The following is a 26055-nucleotide window of genomic DNA, read 5'->3' on the forward strand; positions in this document are numbered from 1 at the left end:
CAACCATCACCACAATGAATTTTAGAACTTTTTCATCACCACAAAAAGAAACCCTATACCCCTTAGCTGTTACCCCACTCTCCATCCACTGTGAGGCAACCATGCCTCTATAGATTTGCCTGTCCTGGACATTTCATATAAATGGAGTTATGCAATATGTGGCATTTTATGTCTGGCTTTTTGTTTTCACTTCACATAATGTTTTCAAGGGTCATTCATGTCATCACATGTATCAGTACATTTGACTCTTGAACAATGCAGGGGTTAGGGGTGCTGAACCCCACCCCCCCGCCGACATACACACAGTTGAAAAGCCATATGTAACTTTCAGCTTACCAAAAACGTAACTACTAACAGCCTACTGTTGACCAGAAGCCTTACCAATAGCAGTTTTGTATGTTATATGTATTATGTACTGTATTTTTACAATAAAGTAAGTTGGAGGAAAGAAAATGTTAAAATCATAAGGAAAAGAAAATATATTTACTCTTCGTTAAGTGGAAGTGGGTCATCATAAAGGTCCTCATCCTTATTGTCTTCACATTGAGTAGGCTGTGGAGGGAGAGGAAGAAGGGTTGGTGTCTCAGAGGTAGCAGAGCAGAAGAAAATTCATGGATAAGTGGATCTGCACAATTCAAACCTATGTTATTCAAGGGTCAACTGTACTTCATTCAGTATTACTAATAATGTTCCATTATATGGGTATTATCAAGTTTTGTTTATCCATTCATCCATCAGTTAATGGACATTTAGGTTGTTTCCACTTTTTGGCTATTATGAATAATGCTCCATGAACATTTGTGTACAAGTTTTTGTGTAGGTGCATATTTTTAGTTTTCTTGGGTATATACCTGGGAGTGGCATACCTCTGAAATATAAACGTGACTGTCTTGTTTGCTTTTTCACTATTGTGAAATACAGATCCTTTGTATATTGCCTAATCCCATTGCCGTGGTATATCAGTATACTGTATAGTTTTTTGTTTTGTTTTGTTTTTTAACTGACATACAACAGGTAAAATGAAAAGCCTATCTAACTTTTAAAAAGGAATGTTATATTGTACATTTTACTAAAATGAAATTTTAATTAAATTGTGCAAGTGGGCCATAAAAAAAATATTGAATGTTACCAAACTTTGCAGTGTTGGCAAACAATGCACCTCACTTTCTTATATTATATTTAGTACCAGAAGAATTCTGTGGTGGGTATTTTATTACTCACTTATTGCTGGATTAAGAAATAACACTATTGGACTTGAATATTGCATACCTTACAACAAGCAAAAAAGTTAAGCTTGAATTTAAAGTATTTTGAGTATTATCTGCATTAAGAAGGGCCTTTGGGGATTTATTTCTAAAGTCAGTTGATTGCCTATTAAGTCTTTGTTAATTTCGTACTTTCCATAACAAAGAATATAGAATAAATCTTGTTCAAGTTGATGGTTTACCTCTAAAACTGCATGCCAACATCTTTAATAATTTTATCATCTTCTGTGAACTTAAAATATAGAATAAGTTCAGTTAGTACATTTCAAAATTTCTCATTCTGAGGAATCTAAGTAAAAATTAATGAATGCATTAAACTTAAAAGTATGAACCTTAAGAAAAGGTAGAAATGGAATCAGAGAGAATAGTATTAGTAATTTCATACTTAATGCTAAAATTATGGTACAAAACTATTGAGAAGTGGTGAAAAAAATGTGACTTTCATTTCATGAACTTTAATTTTGTGAATAATCGTTTTAACTCAGCTTATCCCAGAAGAAACTGTGATCACTTTAAACTATTCATGTATAATAAAGCAGAATTTATAAAATGAGAGTATTTTTATTATTTTATTAATTTACCATAAGTTATTTCAGCCTAAAAGTTTGTATTTTGGACACTTTTTGAAGTTTTTTTAATATTCTGTTTTTAATTAAAGAATGAGAATATAGTTTTTTTCTGAAAACTTAATCATAATTTTTTCTATAATATCATTTTTATTCAACATTATTTTATAAGAGAAGCTGTTAAGCCGGTAATATCAAATACTTAATCATTGTTTTTTTTTCATTTTAATTTGTCCCATTGTCAAAAAAGTTGCCAAAAGTTTAGTAATATAATTAGGAGCTGTGATGGAATGAAAATATGTAGTCTTTATTTTGATCATTTGGATGCTTTCTTTCATAGACAATAAGCTATTAAAATTTGTAAATAGGATAGAATCATTTATATTTAATCACAAAGTTAAAGTAGCTCTGCAATGTAAAAATAATTTTTGATATGTGTTTTTTTCCACTATGTTGAAAGGCCTAAGGAATATTTTTGAAGTTGTATGTATCAGGTTTGAAACTGAAGTAAGGAAAATCTAGACTTTGACTCATTTAGACCTTGCTAAAATTGTTTTTAGGAGTGCTGAATTAATAACTTTTTAATACCACTTTATTCTGTTTTTAATGGTTCTAGAATTGTTAGATGTATGTAGGGGCTTCACAATTTGATGTTTCATATGTAGTACTGTGATATATATAATGAGGAGCAGATTTTCAATTTAGATTACATTTGTGTTTTTATAGGAACAGCATTAAAATAAAAAATTATAGGCATATAATATTTAGGAGGAATATATTGTTTGAATATTATTTATGGTCAGAGGACAGAGTTTATTAATCTATTCATTGCATAGTTCATGCATAGTATTCATGTAAACTTAAGTGTTATCCTAAAAGACTATATAGTTGAGAATCAAAAATTTTAAGTATATTTAAAATGTAAGAAATAGGCCCAAATACTGTTGCCTTATCTTTATATATGATTTACTTTTAATAAGGAAAAAAAGGGGGAAATACCCATTTATTTCCCTTACATATAATTTTGAAGTAAAGCATACATTGCAAAATCTAGATATATACAAAATTTATGGCTTGAAGTTGTCTTCCATTGACCCTGCAGAAATTAGAGTATTTACTAAGATTTTATTTCCATGATTTATGAAAAGCCCTTTTTATAGTCATTTAGGTGTTCTCTGTGTTTTTTTTTTTTAATCCTAGATCTTGTATGCTAATTTGTTTTAGAAACAACCACTATTTAATTTGGGAACTGTTGTTTATGTGAACTCATTTTATGAGTAATATATGTTTTATGTTCTTAATTTTTCTGTTATTAAATTTGGTGTTAGGATTTACCTGAAAATGTTGAAAGTGGTGAAATATGAAGCCATTTTAATTAAAGCTATATGGTTAAGTATTTTGTATCTATTAATTGAAATCTATAAATAGATTTTTATATAATGGTGATTATGTAATATAACTGATCATGTATACTGTTTCTCATGAACCTTGACACTTTTTTAAATTTTAAAAATAATTTTATTGTTATAGATTTATGTTGCACATGTACAGGTTTATTACATGGATGTAATGTTGTGTAGTGGTGGGGTTTGGGCTTCTAGTGTACCTATCACCTGAATAGTGAACATTGTACCCAATAGATAAATTTTCAACCCTCACAATCTCCCCTCCCCCCGCCTTTTTGAAGTCCCCAATGTCTATTATTCATGAACCATAACACTTTTAATGGCTTCATAATAGGTTATTAAGTGAATACAATAGGTAGGTGGTTAACATTATTTCACGTTACACTTTCAGCTTAACACCCAGTAAATGTCAGTGGTAATTTTTCTTCTTTTGTTTTTTGTCAATGGTACTTTTTGACTGAATTAATTTTGTTTGTATTTTATAGTGGATGACGTTGGAGAGAAATTAGAGCATATGGGTAATACACCATTAAAAATTGGCAGTGATGGTTCACAAGAAGATGTTAAAGAAGATGGGTTTGGTTCAGAAGTAATAAAAGTGTATATATTTAAAGCGGAGGCTGAAGATGATGTTGAAATAGGTACAAATACTAATTTTAATTTATTGCTCTAATAGGAGTTATAATCTGTTTTCTGGGGACTAGTTTAAAAACATTCTCAAAGCATGGTTTTTTATTATACGTTTCTTTGAGGATAGTCTACTTTTAAAAATTGTATATGAATGTAAAGCAGGAATGCAGAATATGTCATTCTTTGATTCTTTCAAACATGAGTAGAATATTACAGCAGAAAATATCAAAAACATATGATTGGAGAGGATTTGGGTTAGATTAAGAAACTATAATGAGTGTTTACGAGCATGGATTCTAGAGGCAGGCTGCTTGGGTTTTAAATAGGTCCTGCCACTTAGCTAAGTGACCTTTGATAAGTTACTTAACCCCCTTCTGTCTGTTTCCTCATCTATAAAATGCCCATAATAATAACAGCTACCTAGTAAGGCTGTTGTGAGGGTTAAATGGGTAAATACATATAAAAGACTTATATACTGCTTGACGTATAAGTTTGATGTAAGGATGAACAATTGTCATTTCTCAGTGATAGCTGAAAATTTAAAGTATAATTTATATGAAAATGTTCTTGGCACTTTGAAATTTATTTTGGAATTTATTTTTTTTCTAAAGGGAAATATTTCTATATATTCTCCTTATTAATTTAGGTGATTATTCCATGATACTTCTCTATTTTAATATGTGTTTTAATTTTTAAGGTGGAACAGAAATTGTCACGGAGAGTGAATACACCAGTGGACATTCAGTAGCTGGAGTGCTTGACCAGAGCCGAATGCAGCGGGAGAAGATGGTTTACATGGCAGTTAAAGATTCTTCTCAAGAAGAAGATGATATCAGTAAGAAAATAAGGGCACTGTAGTGACTTATCAGTAGCCATCATGTATTCTTTAAAAAAAATCTCAGAGATACAAGCACTGTATAGGAACAAAGTTCAATAAAATAAGCCTGACCCTTTGACCCTTTGCTGTAAATAATTTAAAAGGGAAGGGTCCTTTTGACCATTCATTTCTACATGTATTGTTCAAATCACCAAACATGAAATAATGTATCTTAATATACTATACTAGAAATACAGAGATGAGCAACATACAGTTCCTGACATCAGTGAAGCTCACGAATATGTAATTATTGAGTACCTACTTTCTGTACGTTACTGAATATGTTGCAAGATGTTATGTCATTTAATTCTACCACTCGTATCTGAGATAGGTGGTATTTTCTCTGTCTTATGGAAGGAAAAAAAGGATTCAGGGAAAACAATTTATCCAAGATCATTCCAATATTAAGTGTGAAGGGCAAGATTTTAATGGTTATCTAACTCCACTGCCAGTGTTCTTTTCACATGGCAGTGAACACTGTTGGCTTCTCTCTGGATTTAGCAATGGAAGGGCTGATGGTTTGTTCTCCTGTCACTAAGGGGTTATCTTATGTAAGTATGCTTCCAAGCCAAGCTGCCAGGAGTTTGATTTCTTATGCTGTTGATGGTCTCCAAGCAGTTGCTGCTTAAGGTTTTGTGGGGCTAAGTACCACAGGACGATCAAACCTCCTCAGGTTTCCTTTCCTGACATACTGCATGTTTCCTTATGAAGACATTTTACTCTCTGCCTACTTTCTCGTCACCTCAGTATAGGAATGCAGCCCTTTCCTAAGGCTATTCCTGTCTTCTTACTATGCTGAGAAAAACACAATGTTGCCTTGCCCTATAAGGGTAAGAGCCTCCATTTTACTGCATTAACTTGATAATATTGGGCTTTACCTGTGCTGCATCTGATACCTACTCCAAGTTTCCTTCCCTAGAAGTCGTAGGGTGCTGAATTCCACCCCCAAACATGAGTAATATATTACAACTGAAAATACCAGAACAAATGAGTGGAGAAGATTCTGATGGATAGGAAAATAGTTTAATCAAATAATTTCTATTTGGTCTCTAAATTCTTTATTTTTTTATTCATTGGTAAGGAAAGGGGCACAGTAGGAAATGAGAGATTGAGGTTTAACTTAACTTATACCAGAATTCTGTGGGAATGTGGGAAACTTAGACCAGTGTCTGTTTTTGGTTAATAGAGAGAAGACAAACTTGGGAGAAGAGGGATACTTTTTCCCCATGTTTTCCCCCACATTTCTTCTGTAGTCATCCAGGATCCCAGTATGTGAATCAAAGGAAAAGTAAAAATTCAAGACAATTTTCTATTTAACAGGTTAAATGTAAACAGATTATTTTATATAAAGTATATTGTGGCTCTCTAGGTTTAAAAATTTTTTTCTTACCGCAATATTGTTTTGTTAAATGAAACTCATTAATGCTTTCTCTCCTCAGTAGAATCTCTTAAAATCTGGCCTATTGAAGAGTATCCACATATTCTTGATCACTAGCATTATATACATATATAATTTTAATTTTAATTTTAAATTTTTTTCAATTAGTATTTTTGATGATTTTTTATTACATGTATAATGCTGCATTTCATTTATAATATAGTATATGAGATAGTATGGACCATTTTCTAGTATTATTTCTATGAGAAATATTTTCTGAGTCCCAGAAGACTGTCAGGCAAATAAATGTATAATGCCTGGTAGAATGTATGATCATTCCGTATATTTCAAGCGCACATGTTTTTATAAAATTTTTAAAAGCCATTTCCATAGGACTTGGTTCTAAGAGGAGAATAAGAATTTTGGTAAATGATTGTCTCCTAGTGGCACTAGCCTCCAAAAGTGCCTAATATAAATTGAAATTAAATTTATAAATTTTTAAATTAACCAAACTGAAATTTGAAAGTTTGAAAGATTTACATTGTTTGGAATTTTTACCCATTTATTAAATATTTGGGGTTATAAACAAGCAATTATTTCTAAAATTTAGGTTGCGCTGAAATAGCAGATGAAGTTTACATGGAAGTCATTGTAGGGGAAGAGGAAGGAACTTCTCTCCCTGAGATTCAGCTTGAGGACTCTGATGTTAATAAAACAGTTGTCCCTGTTGTCTGGGCTGCGGCATATGGTAGGATACTGGCATTTTTTCACCTGATAAGTACATAACATGTATTTACTCAGCCTTTAGGCCATTAAATAAGCTGTGTGAACGCCACCATGAATTGGCTAATATAATAAAATGTTTTACACTGTGGACTGATTCATCTCTAGTTACTTTAGATGATTTTCCTACCACACACCTTGTACTATTTAAAATGAATCTTGCTTAATGCATTATGTTTTTCAGTATGATCTATTTTAAATCCTACCTGTATAAGTGAGTGCCATAAAAAATTTTATTTTTCTAAAATAGGAATATCCTTTGAAAATCGATCCTTCCTCTTTTGGAAAAACTTATTTCATTTATTAACTCTACAGATGATAAGGTTTTGGGGTTTTGAAAAAGAAACAGAAACCCAGGTATGCTCTTTTAGAAAGTATATAATGAAAGGTAAATTTATCAACTTATTTTTTCCCTTTCAGTCTTATTTTATTTCATTCCTATGTAATGTACAAGATGGTCCAGGTATACTTTTTACTTTGAAAAATTTTGATGTTCAAATGCATTAATTTATCTAAACTTCGTTCTTCCAAAGGTTCATTCATTCATCAGTCATTTATTGAGCATCTTCAAAGTTGGGGGTACACTGCAGAAATATCTACCCAGTTTTCATTTAAAAAGTAAAATTGTTCTAGATGTTGACAATTCCAAGGATGCTGACAGCAGCCCTTATTTTCAGTATGTGACATTATCTAACCTATGGGAGTGGAAGAACGCAACAATTTTTTTTAACCCAAGGAATGGTAGGCAAAGTAAGATTCTGTAGATTAAGATGTGATCCACTAGTAGTCATTATAATTAGCATATCAGTTTTTAATTAGTCTTTTTTTTTAAGGAGATGAAAGAAGAGTCTCCCGAAGATATGAAGATTGTCAAGCATCAGGTGAGAGAGCATTGTATATGAGATGTGAGTTAAAGGTCTGACTTTATATACTGCTTGGTAAGTAACAAGTTTGTGTCTACAGACACATTTGTTGGACTCTTACTTGCTTAGTCATACCTAATCTAGTTAGTTAAATAGGAGTTTGCCTCTTTGAGGAATTAATTTATGTGTGGACATAATGTGTGTTAATCTGTAAATGCAGTTCAATTTAGATTTCCCTCAAACTTTAAGCATCGGGCAGTTTACCACATGGACCATAACAGGTTGCTATGGAAAAAATAAAATAGAAATTGTTTGGACAGAAAAGTAACAATTATTCATGATATCAACCCCTTGTTAGTGTTCTTTTCGGGGCAGAACTGTTTTCTTAATTTCTATGGCAACCAGTGCATTTATATATAACTGTTATATAAAACCCATGTGTCAGCTTAATTTTATTTTAGTTTTAATAGACTCTATATAGTGTTATTCTCTAGTTGATCTTCTTGTTAAGTTTTCTTAGGCAAGGAGATACTTTCTTATGATAACGTGTCATTGTTCTGTTTCTACCCTTGGGAAGTGTTTGACTCTCTAAACTTAAGTGTTGATTTTGAGAAATTGATGAGAAGTATAGGTCACAGCATATAAGTTAACATGACAGTTTTGTAGGTCTGCATTTTTTAGCTAAATTGCATAAAACCACAACGGATTTTTGAGAACTAGGATTTTATTAAGTACTTTTTAATGTATGCACTGATCACACTGAAATTACAATAAATTGCCTACCATATGTTAACCCCTAAAATCAATATTAATATGTAGTACTCTTTATATCAAGTACATTATTCTGAAGCATATCTATAAGAGATCTGTTTTGTTTTTTATGCATTACACATAGTCACCATAACTATAATGGTTCACTAATATATCTGCATTTCTTATTTCTTTTTCAATTAATTTCATCAGCCTTCATTAGTTAAAAAAAAAATTGGTCTGATGCCAAGATTTTGTTTCAAATTCAGTTTCTTCTTTTTCTTTTCTTTTTTTTTTTTTTTTTTGAAGAGACAGGGTCTTGCTCTGTTACCCAGGCTGGTGTCCTGTAGCACAATCATAGCTCACTGCAACCTTGAACTCCTGGGCTCAAGCAGTCCTCCCATCTCAGGCTCCTAAGTAGCTAGGACTACAGGTGCATGCCACCATGCCTGGCTAATTTGTGTTTTGTAGAGACAGGATCTTATTATGTTGCCTAGGGTGGACTGAAACTCCTGACCTCAAGCAATCCTCCTGCTTCAGCCTCCCAAAGTGCTGGGATTACAGGTGTGGGCCATCATGCCCAGCCCAAATCCAGTTTCTTATGTTACATTCATCTTATCAGTTTATTCCTGATAAAATTGAGATATTTTAAATTTAATTGATGATCAAACTGAGATATTTTAAAGTTAATTTCACATGATATCCTATTCAAAGTGTTTACACATATATGTCTTGACTTGTGAGTGAGAGAGAGCAAGAGTGAGAGAGAGAAAGAGAATCATAAGATGGATATACTTTGTGAAATTTACTACCACAGTGGTAACTTGGTGTCATGTCATCTATAGTAACTCATCCAACAGAACCAAAAAAGTATAAATGTATGTAATTTAATGATGTTTCAATTTTTTTTCCAGGAAATACTTTGGACTCAGCATTAGAAAGCAGAAGTAGTACAGCAGCACAGTACCTTCAAATTTGTGACAGCATTAATACAAATAAAGTACTTAAACAAAAAGCCAAGAAGAGGAGAAGGGGAGAAACCAGGCAGTGGCAAACAGGTAAATACTTTGCTTTATGAATATTATAATTATTTGAGATGTGGAAGTATTTTTTTGTCACCAAAGAAAAATATCTGTGGTTTACATGGCAGTTCTACTCTCCACGTGCCTGTTTGTGTATGCTATAGATAATTGGTTTTTGTTTTTCATATTGTGTGACTGGTACTTAATAAAACTATGCTTGTTTGCTCTTTATTCCAAAGATACTCTTACAGAGAATTTTCAAGTTGGTTTAACAATAAAGGATACCTGTTTTTGGTATTCAAAATATATATGATACTGCATTTTGACATGTGAGTGGTTCATAGTAGAGTGCTGCTCATTACTTTTTAGTGAGCTACTTTGCATAAATTGCTTTTATTATGTATTTGTTATGTTACAGAATTTTATTCAACTAGTATAGTTTTCACATAGTGAATGCCAACTAGTTTTGGCACCTTTGTTATAAAATCCTTTAAAACAGTCTGACCAAATGTCACAACTTTCTCTTTTCTTTATCTAGCTGTTATAATAGGTCCTGATGGACAGCCCCTCACAGTGTACCCTTGCCATATTTGCACAAAAAAGTTTAAATCCAGGGGATTCTTAAAAAGACACATGAAGAATCATCCTGATCATTTAATGAGAAAAAAATATCAGTGTACAGATTGTGACTTTACAACTAACAAGAAAGTGAGTTTCCATAACCACTTAGAAAGCCATAAGCTTATAAACAAAGTCGACAAAACCCATGAATTTACAGAATACACACGAAGATACAGAGAGGCTAGTCCACTGAGTTCCAATAAACTTATTTTAAGAGACAAGGAGCCGAAGATGCACAAGTGCAAATACTGTGACTATGAAACTGCAGAACAAGGACTGTTAAACAGACATTTGTTGGCCGTTCACAGCAAGAATTTTCCTCATGTTTGTGTTGAGTGTGGGAAGGGTTTTCGACATCCTTCTGAACTCAAGAAACATATGAGAACCCATACTGGTGAGAAGCCATATCAGTGTCAGTATTGTATTTTCAGGTGTGCAGATCAATCAAATCTGAAAACTCACATTAAGTCTAAACATGGTAACAATTTGCCATACAAATGTGAGCATTGTCCCCAAGCATTTGGTGATGAGAGGGAGCTTCAACGTCATCTGGATTTGTTTCAAGGACATAAGACACACCAGTGTCCTCATTGTGACCATAAGAGCACCAATTCAAGTGACCTTAAGCGGCACATCATATCTGTTCATACTAAGGATTTTCCTCACAAATGTGAGGTCTGTGATAAAGGTTTTCATCGTCCTTCTGAGCTCAAAAAGCATAGTGATATCCATAAGGGTAGGAAGATTCATCAGTGTAGGCACTGTGACTTTAAAACATCCGATCCATTTATTCTTAGTGGCCATATCCTTTCAGTTCATACTAAAGATCAGCCATTGAAATGTAAAAGGTGCAAGAGAGGATTCAGACAACAAAATGAGCTCAAAAAACATATGAAGACCCATACTGGAAGGAAGATTTACCAATGTGAGTATTGTGAATACAGCACTACAGATGCATCTGGCTTTAAACGACATGTGATATCGATACATACAAAAGACTATCCACACAGGTGTGAATTCTGCAAGAAGGGATTCCGAAGACCATCAGAAAAAAATCAGCATATTATGAGGCACCACAAAGAGGCTCTTATGTAATAAGATCAATATAAAGAAAGAAGCTATTTAGGAGATATGATATGCTACTTGGGAGAAAACTCTCACTAACTGTCTCACCAGGTTTCAAAGCTTGATACTAAACCATGACTTTACATTCTTTGTGTTAAAGATCTTAAAATATTTGAATTCATGGGGGATCCCATAGCCCTTTGAAAATTACTTAAAGAATTTAAGAAGCACTATAGAATGGTCACAGAAAAACTTCTTAAGTATCTATGTAAAGTATTATATGCATACTTAAACTACAGAGGGGAAAAGCAAAGACAAATACTTTATTTGGCTGATTATGTTAGATACAAATGTTTCTGAAAGGATAATACATAATTGAGTTTAGCGATGCTTTGCTATAGCAAGCAAACCCACTTTTATGCAATTTTAGAAATGGGGCGGGGAGACAAAATGTGGTCATTCAGCAGTCACTTAGTCATTGAGCCTTTTATATTGTACCTGGAAATTAAATTCCAGAAACAACAAAAGTTTTGTGTATTCATTAAAAGAAAACTAACTGGAAAGCAGGTTAGATTAATTCAGTACTATTAAAAAAGAATTCAGAGCTGTTAATATTTTATCACAGGATAGGATACTTAAAATATAGCATTCTGTGCTGAGGTCTAAGGTGAAGTCTATAAAGATTAAAGTTCCCTTTTTTTCTGATGTTCAAGTTGATTGTTGTTCAGTATGGCATATATGACAAAAGTATATTTGAGTCAAATGTGGCTTTCGAAAATGGATGCAACATTAGCATTGCAAACAAAATCAGCACTATATTTCTTAATGATCTAAAGATTAAACGGAGAGAACACAGTTTTCTTAAATATTATAATGTCTAGAGTTTTTTTAGGACAGTCTTAGCAAGTATGATTGTTCTAGTCTTACTTGCTCTAATGTTTAAAGGTGCAATTTTATGCCATTATTGAAATTGATTTTTAAAATCTATATACCATATTATTAACATGCATTTTCAATACGAGGCAGTGTTTATGCAGTATTTAAACAGAGCAATATGCTGCCAATAGAGTTTGGAGGTGGATATTTAGTTTACAGTGTATAAACTTAAAATATGCATCCCTTTAACAACGCTTTGTGTTAGCATGCTGCAAATCAAAATGGCACTTAATATTAAAAACTGGTTTAGGGAAATTTTATGAAAATCCTGTTCATAAATGTAATGCGTATGATATGTACTTTTAAGTTTTAGTTGCTTCATGTTTACATTCAGCTGTTCAACATAATTAAAATGTAATTTTACTTCATGCTATATTGTGGCTTTGTGTTTCAAGTAATGTTCACCTTTCTGTTTTTGCACCAGATAAGAATCAGTTCCTTGAGAATAAATTTTTTATCTTTCTTAACTTCAGAATATTAAAATTGGAATATCTACTAAAATTCTGTGTTATGTGGCTGTAAATGATGTACACGCTGTAAAATAAGATCGCTACTGTTATGTGGGTTTATTATTTCTAAATGTTACTCATTGAAATGAGCATACAATAAAAAGCATTTATTGCACTTCATGGTTTTATGAGTTTATTTAAAGTTGCAATATTTTGTATTAAAAGACTTCACTTCAGATTTATCTTAGGCAGATTGGTCCTTTCTTTAATGTCTTGGTGAATTTTGTTCATTAACAACAACATGAACTAGGAATTTAAACAGTTATGATGACTGTGTAATGCACATTTCTTAAGAATATATGTTATTTGCTAAAATCATAATGAAATAACTATAAATAAAAGTGTCCATTTTAAGATCTTAGATTTCATATTATAGAGAAAACTAAAAGTTCTTAACTTGCTTAAATGATACAATCCTGAGCAGTGAATACATCTAATTATGTTCCCAATATACATTCAAAAGGAAAAGTATTGATGTGTGTATTTGGCAAAGATTTCTGCAAATGAGCATAAAAATAACTTTCTATGTTCAAACCAGTGAGCATTTCATAGAATTCTATATATATGGCATGGTTAGTTAAAACTCTTTGTCAATTGAATTATTAATTATTATTAATCACTAGCAGAAAAGGAAATATCAGCCTCACATGTTAGACCAGTGCTTCTTAAATTTAAAGTCTGTAGAGATCACCTAGGGAACTTGCTGAAATGCATATTCTGATTCAATAGATTTGGGGTGGGCCTGCAATTCTGCATTCCTATTAAGTTCCCATGTGTTGCTACCATATGAGTAATAAGGTGGTAGATAAAAGCACCTACTGTAATTCTGGCACATGCTATTTACTATGCTTAAACAGATAGTTGTGGGTGAGTGGACAGAGGGAATTCTTACTGAGGACATGACATGAGAGCTGAGATATGAGTGGCAAGGAGTAGCCAGCCAGATCTTGTGGAAGAGCAAGGCAGAGAAACCTGCAGATGCAAACAACCTGAGATACAACAAGCTTTGGCTGGACAGTCGTTAGCAAGGGAGAGTGATAAGAGATGGTTGCAGTGATCCAACATTGCGCCATCGCACTCCAGCCTGGGTGACAAGAGTGAAACTCCGTCTCAAAAAAAAAAAAAAAAAAAAAAGAGACCTATGAGAAGTTTGAAATGGGAAGTCCTTGGGAAAAGTTAAGGAAAAGAATACTGTTATATGTTTTGAAAATCACTCTGGAGGCTCTAAGAAATGCAGAGGAGCTGAACGATGCAGCCATGTTAAGAGGTTATTCTAGTTGTCATGGTTACAGTGGAGCTGGAGAAAAGTATATGGATTTTCTTCTATATATATATTGGGCTTAGAAATATATATATATTGGGCTTAGAAAATGTCAGCCCAGGTAGAGCAGATATGAATTTAGCCCATGTTACAAACAAAATATTGTCTTTAAAATACGGATTTTCCTGGCATAATGCTTTCCTACATACCAGAACAGATTCCACCTAAAAATGTAAATCTGTAAGTCAAAGTACCTTCACAAGACAAAGAAAAAATTGGGAATTACTGAAAAATCATTTTTCTAGAACAATTCAGGGTCATATGTGTAGATGGATTTATCCAATTGTCACTTTTAAATTGCTTATGCCATAAAGGAGAAGATAGTATTTGGGAACTCTTACCCAGATAGGACCCTTAAATTCAACTGTTCATGTCTCTTACAGGACAACCACAAGTTTAGTTTGAAACTTGAACTTTCCTTAAAGATATATATCCCTTTAATTGCAGAAAACCATATAGAAAAATATAATGAACCTCTATATAGCCATCACCCAGCTTCAATAATTATCACTTTATGGCCAATCTTGTTTCATTTGTATTCTTCCTCACTTATCCCTTCATCCACTTACCACTGATTAGCTTATTTTGATGCTTCCTTCCCCCACTGGTTTAATTTGTAGCAAATCCCAGACGTCTTTGCAACAAGTTTTGAAGGATACAGCACAATTCTTAATATGCTTACTTTCACGGGGGAAATGACTCGTCTTCTATGAAGGCGGAGGGACAAAATAATCATTTGATTTAACTCTTTCAACTTCCCCTTGTGAGAACCAAGAAAAAGCTGACTAGACTTGATATTCCATACAGTACGATTTTTTTGAACTAATAAGGCTTTAGAGAAGCTGCAGGAATAGATTAGAACCTTATAATTGGTTTGAGACCATTCCCAATCTCCCAACTTTGTTCAACTCCACCCTGTCCTTCCAAAAGAATTATAACTTGTAAATTTGGAACTGATTGAGAAAGATCTCTTATTGTCTTGGATCCTGGATAAGAACTGGATATTGTTATGAGGGATCTTTAGATTCCTAAAGGTCCTTCAGAAGAACTTGGCTAATTTGTAACTTCAAGGGTATAGCATTAGATGTCCCAAACTAAAAATGTGTCGCTTGCCTGTTTCGGTTATGCCTTTCTCTTTGAGCATTACCCAAGTAACTTCTCCAAAGGGAAATCTCCTCCATTTTAAAATCTGGACCAATTGACAATATTGACACTATCTCATTTAACCTATAATGTAAGTCCTAGTCACCTCCCATCTGATTCCAAAACCCTCTTATCCTAGATTCCAGTGCCACTCACCCATCATGACATGGCTGGCTCATCAGACTCTTTTAGGGAACTAGATCCAAAAGCCTATATTTTCTCACATTTAAAGACATTTGTCTGCCTTATTGGATCTTGGCACATATGAATTATAAGTATTCAACACTGTTAGCAAACAAACTACAGAATCAAAGCATTACATTGGAAACACTGTTCCAACATAAAGGATCTCTGGAACATATACTTCAATTTGAAAAATAATTATTTTAATGTGGTAGGATGGGAAACCAAGCGTAAAGGCTATGAACTTAACAACATCTCATTGTCTGTGACAGGCCAATCTAAGCATACCAAGACTGCCTAGCTATCTAATTTTCTCGTAAAACAATTCTGAGGTATGTCTTCTTCAGGACTAAATATTGTTAAATGATTTATTAAGAAAGATGCACTTGTTTATTACTTCCTTTATTTAAATGTTTTCTATGTACTATTTCATATATCCTAAGTTGTGCATGAAATACTTCGTATTTTTTTAACTGGACAAAAAACTACTATGGAAATCCAGTCAATGTAGTTTTGGCATGTGGTGGGGAAGATGTACCTCATAAGGAAACCTTTTCACAACATATTATTTACTTTCAAAAGAATTAATATTTTCGAAAGAAACATGTCATCTTTGTGGATTGCAATAATGGTAAAGGTGTGATGATGGCTTTTTGTTAAGGTGATCTAAATTGGGCGGTGAGATGGAAAGTTTTTTAAAGTTTTATTTTGTTCCTTTATGTTAAGAAGGAGTAAGGCAGCAAAAGCACCATTACAAGGATGGGAAGAATGCTTTATGGAACAAGTGAGTTATGGAACTTAGAAATCAGTTTGAAAGCAAAGAAATTCTAATTTAAAGAGGAAACTTGCTTCAACTGGAGGTTGAACTATGTTAAAGTAGTCCACATAAGGAAGTTTTCTGCTTTTGTTTTTAATGAGAGTGATGCTTGTTAGCTCCAACATAAACATTCACATGATGATAATTTCCTGACAAAAATATACAGCTAAACTAAAAATCCTTCTGCATATTTTCTACTTGGACTTTCACACAAACCATGTAAATACTTCACATATTTTATTTAGACACATAAACAGATTACTTTGCATGTCATTGCGCAGTCTCCATTTTATGTGACAAATCTAAAGTGAAAACATACTGGAATAGAAATTAGGTAAATAGGCACTCCTCACCTGACAACTTTGAAGTTTTCAGAGATAAGCGGTGTGAAACTTATGAGAGGGAAATTTATCACTACTACCTCTATTGATCTTAATCACAAATTGGAAAAGATATATTTAAGTAGTCATTTAAATATCTAGAACAGCTCTTTATATCACATTTTGTATTACAATTTAAAAAACTGTTAAGTATGATAAGGACATTGTTATGACCCCAATTCACTATCCATGGATCAAGTGAGCCAATAAAATGCTGACTTCTTACTTTTTAAAATCTTTGTGGATATATAATAGATGTACATATTTATGAGGTACATGAGATATTTTGATACAGGCATGCAATGTGAAATAATCACATCCTGGAGAATTGAGTATCCATCCACTTAAGTATTTATTTGTGTTACAAACAATCCAATTATACTTAGTTATTTTAAAATGTACAATTAAGCTATTATTGACTATACTCACCCTGTTGTGCTATCAAATACTAGGTCTTATTCATGCTTTCTAACTATATAGTTTTTGTACACATTAAGCATCCCCAGTTCCCCTCGCACACCCATTTTCCCAGCTTCTGGTAACCATCCTTCTACTCTCTATATCCATGAGTTCAATTGTTTTGACTTTTAGATCCCACAAATAATTAAGAACATGCAATGTTTGTCTGTTTCTGGCTTATGTCACTTAACATAGTGAACTCTAGTTCCATCCATGACTCCTTAACTACCCCCAAATTTTGGACACTTTTTTTTTAAGTATTTTGGAAAACTCACACCTGTTCTCATTTTTAAACCTTAATAATAACAGTTTCCTATTAAGCTAATAAAACTTCCCCTTATATTATTTGTAATGTGTGCATAACATAGAACACTTTTTTTACAGTTACATATATGAATTGTTGGCAGAGGAGAAACTCCTCTGTTATTCCTACACCAAGGGAAAAAAAATGTAAGGACTGTATAGCTCATGAAGAATATTAACATTTTTCTATCACAAAATATTGATAAAACTGGAATTGTATCAACTCATGTTATGGAGCTTAACATTTTAGCCAAAATATTAAGATAATATAAATGAGGCTTTTAGCTTCATATCAAGGCCTATTTGAATACTTCTAGAAAAGAACATTAAAAGTCTTTTCCTCATTTATGGTTTGATTTAGTGTAGTGCCTCAACTGTTCTTAATGGTTTCTTAGTATAATGCATAATTATTATAATATAATTATAAGGCATTGCAGAATTTTATGTGGATACTTGCAAAGATATTTCAGTTCAAAACTTCAAATTATATACCCAAATATGTTTGTTGCCTTAATCTATACTTGGACAAAGGCAACATTTTAATTTTTGCTAAGTCTTAACTTTAGCCAGATGGGTTGAAATTTAAAATTTTCATACTCATCTTGCATTGAAAAAATACTTGTGTTCACTTATGTTCACTTTGTAAGGTCATTATAGCCCAATTGCTAAGTCAACTTCTAAGCATACTAAATACTCTGCTACAAAATATTTCTCCCAAGTAGGATAAATCTATCAAGTATTTGCTGTTGCTATTTTTATTCCCTAAGTCTTGATATCTATGTAATATTTCAATGATATGTTTGCATACCACCATGAAAAAACTTACCTTCCTTCCACCTACTACTACCATATTGTGTTATATGTTTTTTAAGAAGTAGGTAGGCTCATTTGGGGAAGGTATGCTTTAAAAGAACAGATTTGCCAAGGGACTAATATGTACTTAGAACCAGAATAGCATACTGTATAATTTAGTGGACTTAGTTATTTCAAAAGATATTATTCCACTTCCCTACTAAATGAAATTAATCATCACCTTTGACTTAGCTATCTCTCCAACAGGTGAAAATAGTGTGAATAAAGCATATCTTTTAGTCATAAGGCCTAGTGTGAAAAGCAAATATGGACTGTAGACAGATATTATATACTAGCTATTATTTTTTGCTTCAACTGTATTTTATCTTTTTTTGTTTAAAAAAAAAACCCATGATTTCATATTGTGACTGAACTGCACATATAATATCAGAGAAAATCTTCTAATGGCATAACTTGTAAAATCTCTACCCCAACAAATTAGTTCAATATCTAGGAGGCACCCTATCTGAAAAATAATGAGCTATGTTCTACGGTGTCTGCAATCAAACTTTAAACAAGCAGGTCCCTCTTTCAGTTAGTATGTTATTATATTGAATACATGAGTGTTACAGAAAAGATTTAGGTCTCACAAATGGCTGAAGAAACTGTCATCTACAGAACTAATTCATTCCATTAGATTTCTTGGGTTAGCAGCATGGTTCCAAATTCTGATTGGCCTTTAGTGATGGAAAAATAACAAAGTACTAATGCAGACACACACACACACACAAAACAAAAACGCCTTTGAGTTGTAATACTTTGAAGTGGATCCATTCACGGCTAGAAAAGAAAAAAAAAAGGTTATCTTACAACTGGTTCATAATTAAAGTCAATGTTACTGTATGCAAAGTTATGGAAAATTATTTAAAATGGTATGTATAAAACAAAAGGACATGCATTGCACTTTTGTGGCACTGTTTTAGACATATATTCAATGATACAATGATTTGTCTTTCTTCCTTTAGTCATGGTATGTTTCAAATGACTTTAAGAGTGAAGGAGAATTAAGTAGATTTCCTTCTTAGTATTATTTAGAGTTTAAATATGTCCAATTGTCTCTTAATAAATATGGATTTTCATCTGTGAATGTATTTAAATATATTCTGACCTTGCTATCAGTATCTATAAATTCTTCAAATATCAATTTTGATTTTTACTGCTGCACATTTTTACTGGAAACAGAAGTACCGGCTACTGTTCTGTAGACCCTTTATTTGGCAGGTCTTCATATTGCCACCTCTGGGACACATGTGGTTAGGGTTAGTAGCAGCAATTGCTTCTCAGTCTTAACTTTCGGCATCAAATTATCTTTGGCAAATTTTAAATTCTATGGGTTGATAATTAGTAGTAAGTAATTTTCAGCTAATTAACGACCTGACAAAAACAACATTTCAGAGTTTAAATGCAGTTATTTTTATTTTGGGATTACTAAACATTGGTTGCTTTCATTGATGATAACAACCATACTTAAAAGATTGATGGCTGGATTGTAGTTAAAGAAGGTCTTCAGCGCTAAAGAAACTTTTTGGATTTTTTTGTTGATTTAAGTATTTGAGCTTATTCAACCAAAAGATGTTTCTAAAAGTTATTTAATAGATGTTTAAGTTTATTAACTATACATCTGAAGTGTAATTTTTAAATATTTTTCAAAAGGTTCTGCAGAATACTTGATTGATATTTGTATATTTGTCTATTGCTCACCATGGTATACTTAAGCATTTTAAGGCTTTTATTGAAGTATAATAAACATATAGAAAAAATTGACATAAGTATTCAAATAAATGAATTTTCCCAAACTGAACATGCATATGCAACCATCTCCCAGATAAAGAAACAGAACATTATTAAGACCCTGAATCCCTCCTTATGCTTCCTTTTAATCAGTATCCACCCCACAAGGATAACCATTTCTTTATTTAATAGCCATAGATTTAGTTTTGCCTACTTTTAGTACCTCAGTAGTTTGACAGGTAGATAATTTGTCATAAGAAGTCAAAGGCTGTCATTTTCACAATATTTTAAGTCAGATCGGTATGATTTGAGAACTAGAATCCTCAAACTTTTCTCTGTTCATTTCACCAGAAGGATATCACACATTCCTATGATCTCTACCAGTGGCTTACTATTAGAATCTCTTGAACCAGTGTAGGAGTATATAATTAGGAAAAAAACCCAAGAACATTCTGTTAGCAGTTTACTAGGGGCTGGACAATTCTTTGTTGTGGGAGACTGTCCTTCACACTGTATTATGTTCAGCAGCATCCTAGTTCTCTAACCACTAGATGCCAATAATACCCACCCCTCTGGTTGTGAAAACCAAAAATGTCTCTAGACATTGCTAAATGTCCCCTAAGGTACAAAATTGCTGCTGCAGAGAGCAACTGTGCTAGGGAATATGTAGTTGGCCCTTGGTATCCATGGGTTCTCCACCAATGATGGGTTGAAAATATTCAGGAAAAATATCACTTCTGTAATGAACATGTACAGACTTTTTTTACTGTTATTACCGCCTAAACAATACAGTATAACACGTACTTAGAATTTACATTGAATTAGGTATCGTAAGCTAGAAATGACTTAAAGTATACAGTAAGATGTGCATAGGTTATATGCAAATATTATGCCATTTTGTATAAGGGACTTGAGCATGTACAGATTTTGATATCTGCAGGGGATCCTGGAACCAATCTCTCATGGATATTGAAGGACAACTATATACCCCCTGTTTGATGATCATTACTTTAAAACTTAATAGAGCAATATGTGAAAGTTTTAGGGAAGTAGCTCTCATTCCTTTATAAGAAGGTTTCAATAATCAGTCCCCTTAGCAATGGATTGGACCACTTAAAAGATGCTAAGGCCCATTTCACCTGGCCATTTTGGAGGATGTTGTAGAAGGTAGAGTAAATATTGGAGTATATGATGTTTAAAGTATTCTTCAGCAGCCTCACTATAACTGTGGGATTTAAAGCTGGAGGATGTTACAATCTAGTGAGGAAGCTAGAAGCATCTCTTCTTTCTAAATCCTAATTAATATACACACACACACACATATATATACACACACACGTATATACGTGTGTGTGTGTGTGTGTGCATATATATATATATATATATATATGTAAAATCCACAGGAATAAGTACCACATGCAAGATTGCAAGACAATTCTATTGAAACATGCCTCTTCTCCATTTTCCAGTTGCCTTCATAATTGTCTATGACATTTGCTACCTGCTTTAGAAAAAGGGAAACTTTTTTGGAAAATTTGAATGGAACCATTCAATAACTACTGAGCTAGGCAAGAAAATAAATAAAATTAGTATATCACTAATGTTAATCTTCCTTTTGTGGGGCAAAAATTATATTTATATTATAGTTTAAATAATCAATTATATTGCCCCATGTATGAATCTTTCCAAAATTTCTTAATTCCCACTATATATCAATAATGGAAACAGAAAATTCCAAGAGAAAAAAATACTCAAAAGTTTTTAGTTCATTTGATTTTTTACGTCAGTTTTAAAAAACTGTACATATATAATCGGTCGGGTGCAGTGGCTCACGCCTGTAATCCCAGCACTTTGGGAGGCTGAGATGGGCGGATCACGAGGTCAGGAGATCGAGACCATCCTGGCTAACACAGTGAAACCCCGTCTCTACTAAAAAAATACAAAAAACTAGCCAGGCGAGGTGGTGGGCGCCTGTAGTCCCAGCTACTAGGGAGGCTGAGGCAGGAGAATGGCGTGAACCCGGGAGGCGGAGCTTGCAGTGAGCCGAGATGGCGCCACTGTACTCCAGCCTGGGTGGCAGAGCGAGACTCCGTCTCAAAAAAACAAAACAAAACAAAACAAAACCAAAAACAAAACTGTACATATATAATCAAAATAGGGCTAAAAATGTCCAAGTGAACTTACACAAGTGTATTTGTCTTCTGTTTTCTCAATCACAATAGTCTGTGTTTCACTACCCGGTGGTATATATTCGTAGTCATCATACAGGAGGCCTAGAATTGGATATTGTGTCCTGTACCTGTAGACAAGAAAAGAGTTTACAGGCTGCATGAGAAAATAACTTACATTCCTTTTTAGTCACTCCTAATTTATTGCCCTTATTAAGCCAATTTGGCTCTGAATGACTTTTTAACTGTTACTGAAAAAAGAAAAAAAAAATCCTATTTCAATGGGCAAAGATGTACAACCATTATTTTCAAGAAAATAAAATAGAGAGACTTCTGTTTCTGGCCATGATGGACCACTGGCAGCACAGGACAGTGACCCTAGAAAAGGGAAGCAAATGATATGGGCCCAACAAGTGTCTAGCTCACTGCCTGGAGAGATTTTCTTGGTCCCAGGATAAGGAAAAGGAAGCTAAACAGATCCCAGCAGTCTCACCAAGATGAGATGATAAAGTTTAGAATAAATATAGGCAAAGGCACCCAGAGTCTGTGTGGCACAGTACCAGACAGAAGAGAGCTACATAGGCAGAGGTCAGGACAGCTGTAGGGGTTTTCCCAAGAACCTTTGGGTGCGTACCAATCAGTGTGCCTATATGTGGAGAAGCTACCAAGACTTAGGAAATAATGACTAGAAAAGAGCAGGCTGGAAATTTTTGGAACTCTTATAGGGATGGTAATGTTTTGTGTTCCACTAAGCAGAGTGAAAAGCTCTCCCGATGTAGAGGCCATCAGATAGATACCACAGAATATTGCCTTAGTAGTGGGATAAAATTAGCCTCAAACTACAGGTTATTCTCAAAAAGCTTAAAAGCAAGGCTTGAATGTATGAAATTGTTTTCAAGTAATTTCCTCTCAGAACAAAACCCCAAATATTTTAAGTAATACCCTAGCGAAAATCTAAAATTCAACAATATAAAATCACAATTCACGGCATTTAATGAAAAATGAATAGTCATGCAATGGAAGATATGACTAATAATGAAGAGAAATATAAATTAGTAGAAACAGACCAAGAGGCAATACTGATATAAAATTAGTAGGCAAGTGTGCATTTATTACAAACATGCAAAATATACAATGTATATTCAAGAAGTTAGAGGAAAGCATGAACACAATGAGGAGAGAAATAGAGAATATAAAAAAGATCCACATTGGACTTCTAAAGATTAAAAATATAGATGGCATTAACAGCAGATTAGGCACTGCCTTAAAAAAAAAACAGTAAATTAACAGCAGATTAGGTACTGCATTAAAAAAAAGACCAATAAATTTGAATACATCAAGAGAATCTAAAATAAAACATAAAAGAAAACGGAAAAAAAAATGAACGAAGCATGAAATAACTGTGGAAAATATCAAATGTCCTTATATATGTATAATTAAAGTACTGCAGGATTGGCAGCAGAAAAAAATAATTGAAGACGTAATGACCAAATTATTTCCAAGTGTGATGTAAAGCTATAAACACATGTATCCAAGAAGCTCAGTGAATGTGAAAAAAAGAAACATGAAGAAAACTACAGAGAGGCACATCATTATCAAATTGCTGAAAACCAGTGAAAGAGAATCTTAAAAACAGTCTCAGAGAAGAAAGGACATTATTCAAAGAACAAAAATCATAAGATTAACAAAAAACTTCTTAGTCACAATGAAAATCAGAAGACAGAAGAGCAACATTGTGAAAGTATTTTTAAAAAAAAATGTAAAAAAAAAAAAAAAATCTCCTTAAGCTGATAAGCAACTTCAGCAAACTCTCAGGATACAAAATCAATGTGCAAAAATCACAAGCATTCTTATACACCAATAACAGAAAAACAGAGAGCCAAATCATGAGTGAACTCTCATTCACAGTTGCTTCAAAGAGAATGAAATACCTAGGAATCCAACTTACAAGGGATGTGAAGGACCTCTTCAAGGAAAACTACAAACCACTGCTCAGCAAAATAAAAGAAGACACAAACAAATGGAAGAACAGTCCATGCTCGTGGATAGGAAGAATCAATATCATGAAAATGGTCATAGTGCTCAAAGTAATTTATAGATTCAATGCCATCACCATCAAGCTACCAATGACTTTCTTCACAGAATTGGAAAAAACTACTTTCAATTTCATATGGAACCAAAAAAGAGCCCGCATTTCCAAGAAAAGCCAAAGCCAAAAGGAAAAAGTTGGAGGCATCACGCTATCTGACTTCAAACTATATACAAGGCTACAGTAACCAAAACAGCATGGTACTGGTACCAAAACAGATATATAGACCAACGGAACAGAACAGAGCACTCAGAAATAATACCACACATCTGCAACCACCTGATCTTTGACAAACCTGACAAAAACAAGAAATGGGGAAAGGATTCCCTATTTAATAAATGGTGCTGGGAAAACTGGCTAGCTAGCCATATGTAGAAAGCTGAAACTGGATCCCTTCCTTACACCTTATACAAAAATTAATTCAAGATGGATTAAGGACTTAAATGTTAGACCTAAAACCATGAAAACCCTAGAAGAAAACCTAGGCAATACCATTCAGGCCATAGGCATGGGCAAGGACTTCATGACTAAAACACCAAAAGCAATGACAACAAAAGACAAAATAGATAAATGGGATCTAATTAAACTAAAAAGCTTCTGGACAGCAAAAGAAACTACCATCAGAGTGAACAGGCAACCTACAGAACGGGAGAAAATTTTTGCAATCTATCCATCTGACAAAGGGCTAATATCCAGAATCTACAAAGAACTTAAACATATTTACAAGAAAAAATCAAACAACCCCATCAAAAAGTAAGCAAAGGATATGAACAGACACTTCTCAAAAGAAGACATTTATGCAGGCAACAGACATATGACAAGATGCTCATCATCACTGGTCATCAGAGAAATGCACATCAAAACCACAATGAGATACTATCTCACACTAGTTAGAATGGCCATCACTAAAAAGGAAACAACGGGGCGGGGGGGCGGAGCAAGATGGCCGAATAGGAACAGCTCCAGTCTCCAGCTCCCAGCGCAAGCAACACAGAAGACAGGTGATTTCTGCATTTTCAACTGTGGTACTGGGTTCATCTCACTAGGGAGTCTAGACAATCAGTGCTGGTCAGCTGCTGCAGCCCGACCAGCAAGAGCTGAAGCAGGGCGAGGCATCGCCTCAACTGGGAAGCACAAGGGGGAAGGGAATCCCTTTTCCTAGCCAGGAGAACTGAGACACCTGGGACACAACACCTGGGAAATCGGGTAACTCCCACCCCAATACTGCGCTTTACCAAGGGACTTAGCAAACGGGCACATCAGGAGATTATATCTCACACCTGGCCGGGAGGGTCCCACGCCCACGGAGCCTCCCTCATTGCTAACACAGCAGTTTGCGATCTAATAGCAAGGCAGCAGCAAGGCTGGGGGAGGGGGCGCTCGCCATTGCTGAGACTTAAGTAGGTAAACAAAGCCACTGGGAAGCTCCAACTAGGTGGAACTCACAGCAGCTCAAGGAGGCCTGCCTGTCTCTGTAGACTCCACCTCTGGGGACAGGGAACAGCTCAACAACAACAACAACAACAACAACAACAGCAACAAAAAAGCAGCAGAAACCTCTGCAGACTTAAACGACTCTGTCTGACAGCATTGAAAAGAGCAGTGGATCTCCGAACACAGAGGTTGAGATCTGAGAATGGACAGACTACCTGCTCAAGTGGGTCCCTGACCCCTGAGTAGCCTAACTGGGAGACATCCCCCACTAGGGGCAGACCAACACCCCACACCTCACATGGAGGAGTATACCCCTGAGAGGAAGCTTCCAAAGCAAGAATCAGACAGATACGACTCGCTGTTCAGCAATATTCTATATTCTGCAGCCTCTGCTGCTGATATCTAGGCAAACAGGGTCTGGAGTGGACCTCAAGCAATCTCCAACAGATCTACAGCTGAGAGTCCTGACTGTTAGAAGGAAAACTAACAAACAAGAAGGACACC

General features: G+C 34.0%; 2 protein-coding genes across 5 annotated transcripts in view; one reads left to right on the top strand and one right to left on the bottom strand.

Moving 5' to 3' along the window:
* The window catches only part of ZNF711 (zinc finger protein 711), a 28930-nt gene extending 16141 nt beyond the window's left edge, over positions 1 to 12789 (top strand). For 2 of the 3 annotated variants that reach the window (XM_011927267.1, XM_011927268.1), the window contains 6 exons: positions 3723 to 3878; positions 4565 to 4702; positions 6733 to 6870; positions 7739 to 7786; positions 9433 to 9576; positions 10079 to 12789. In XM_011927267.1, coding sequence (XP_011782657.1) covers positions 3723 to 3878; positions 4565 to 4702; positions 6733 to 6870; positions 7739 to 7786; positions 9433 to 9576; positions 10079 to 11256 — 1802 coding nt within the window. In that variant the 3' untranslated portion in view covers positions 11257 to 12789. The remainder of the gene's footprint in view (positions 1 to 3722; positions 3879 to 4564; positions 4703 to 6732; positions 6871 to 7738; positions 7787 to 9432; positions 9577 to 10078) is intronic. The other variant, XM_011927269.1, reaches the window with a different exon arrangement.
* A 3568-nt stretch (positions 12790 to 16357) lies between these two features.
* POF1B (premature ovarian failure, 1B) overlaps positions 16358 to 26055 on the bottom strand; it is a 55498-nt gene continuing 45800 nt past the window's right edge. Inside the window, exons 9-10 of one of the 2 annotated variants that reach the window (XM_011927270.1) lie at positions 22045 to 22159; positions 16358 to 18909 (exon numbers count right to left, since the gene is read on the bottom strand). In XM_011927270.1, the coding sequence (XP_011782660.1) occupies positions 18904 to 18909; positions 22045 to 22159 (121 nt within the window). In that variant the 3' untranslated portion in view covers positions 16358 to 18903. Of the gene's footprint in view, positions 18910 to 22020; positions 22160 to 26055 lie in introns of those variants that run through there. The other variant, XM_011927271.1, reaches the window with a different exon arrangement.

This window comes from Colobus angolensis, unplaced genomic scaffold (assembly GCF_000951035.1).
Source record: "Colobus angolensis palliatus isolate OR3802 unplaced genomic scaffold, Cang.pa_1.0 Scaffold705, whole genome shotgun sequence".
NCBI classification, from domain to species: Eukaryota; Metazoa; Chordata; class Mammalia; order Primates; family Cercopithecidae; genus Colobus; species Colobus angolensis.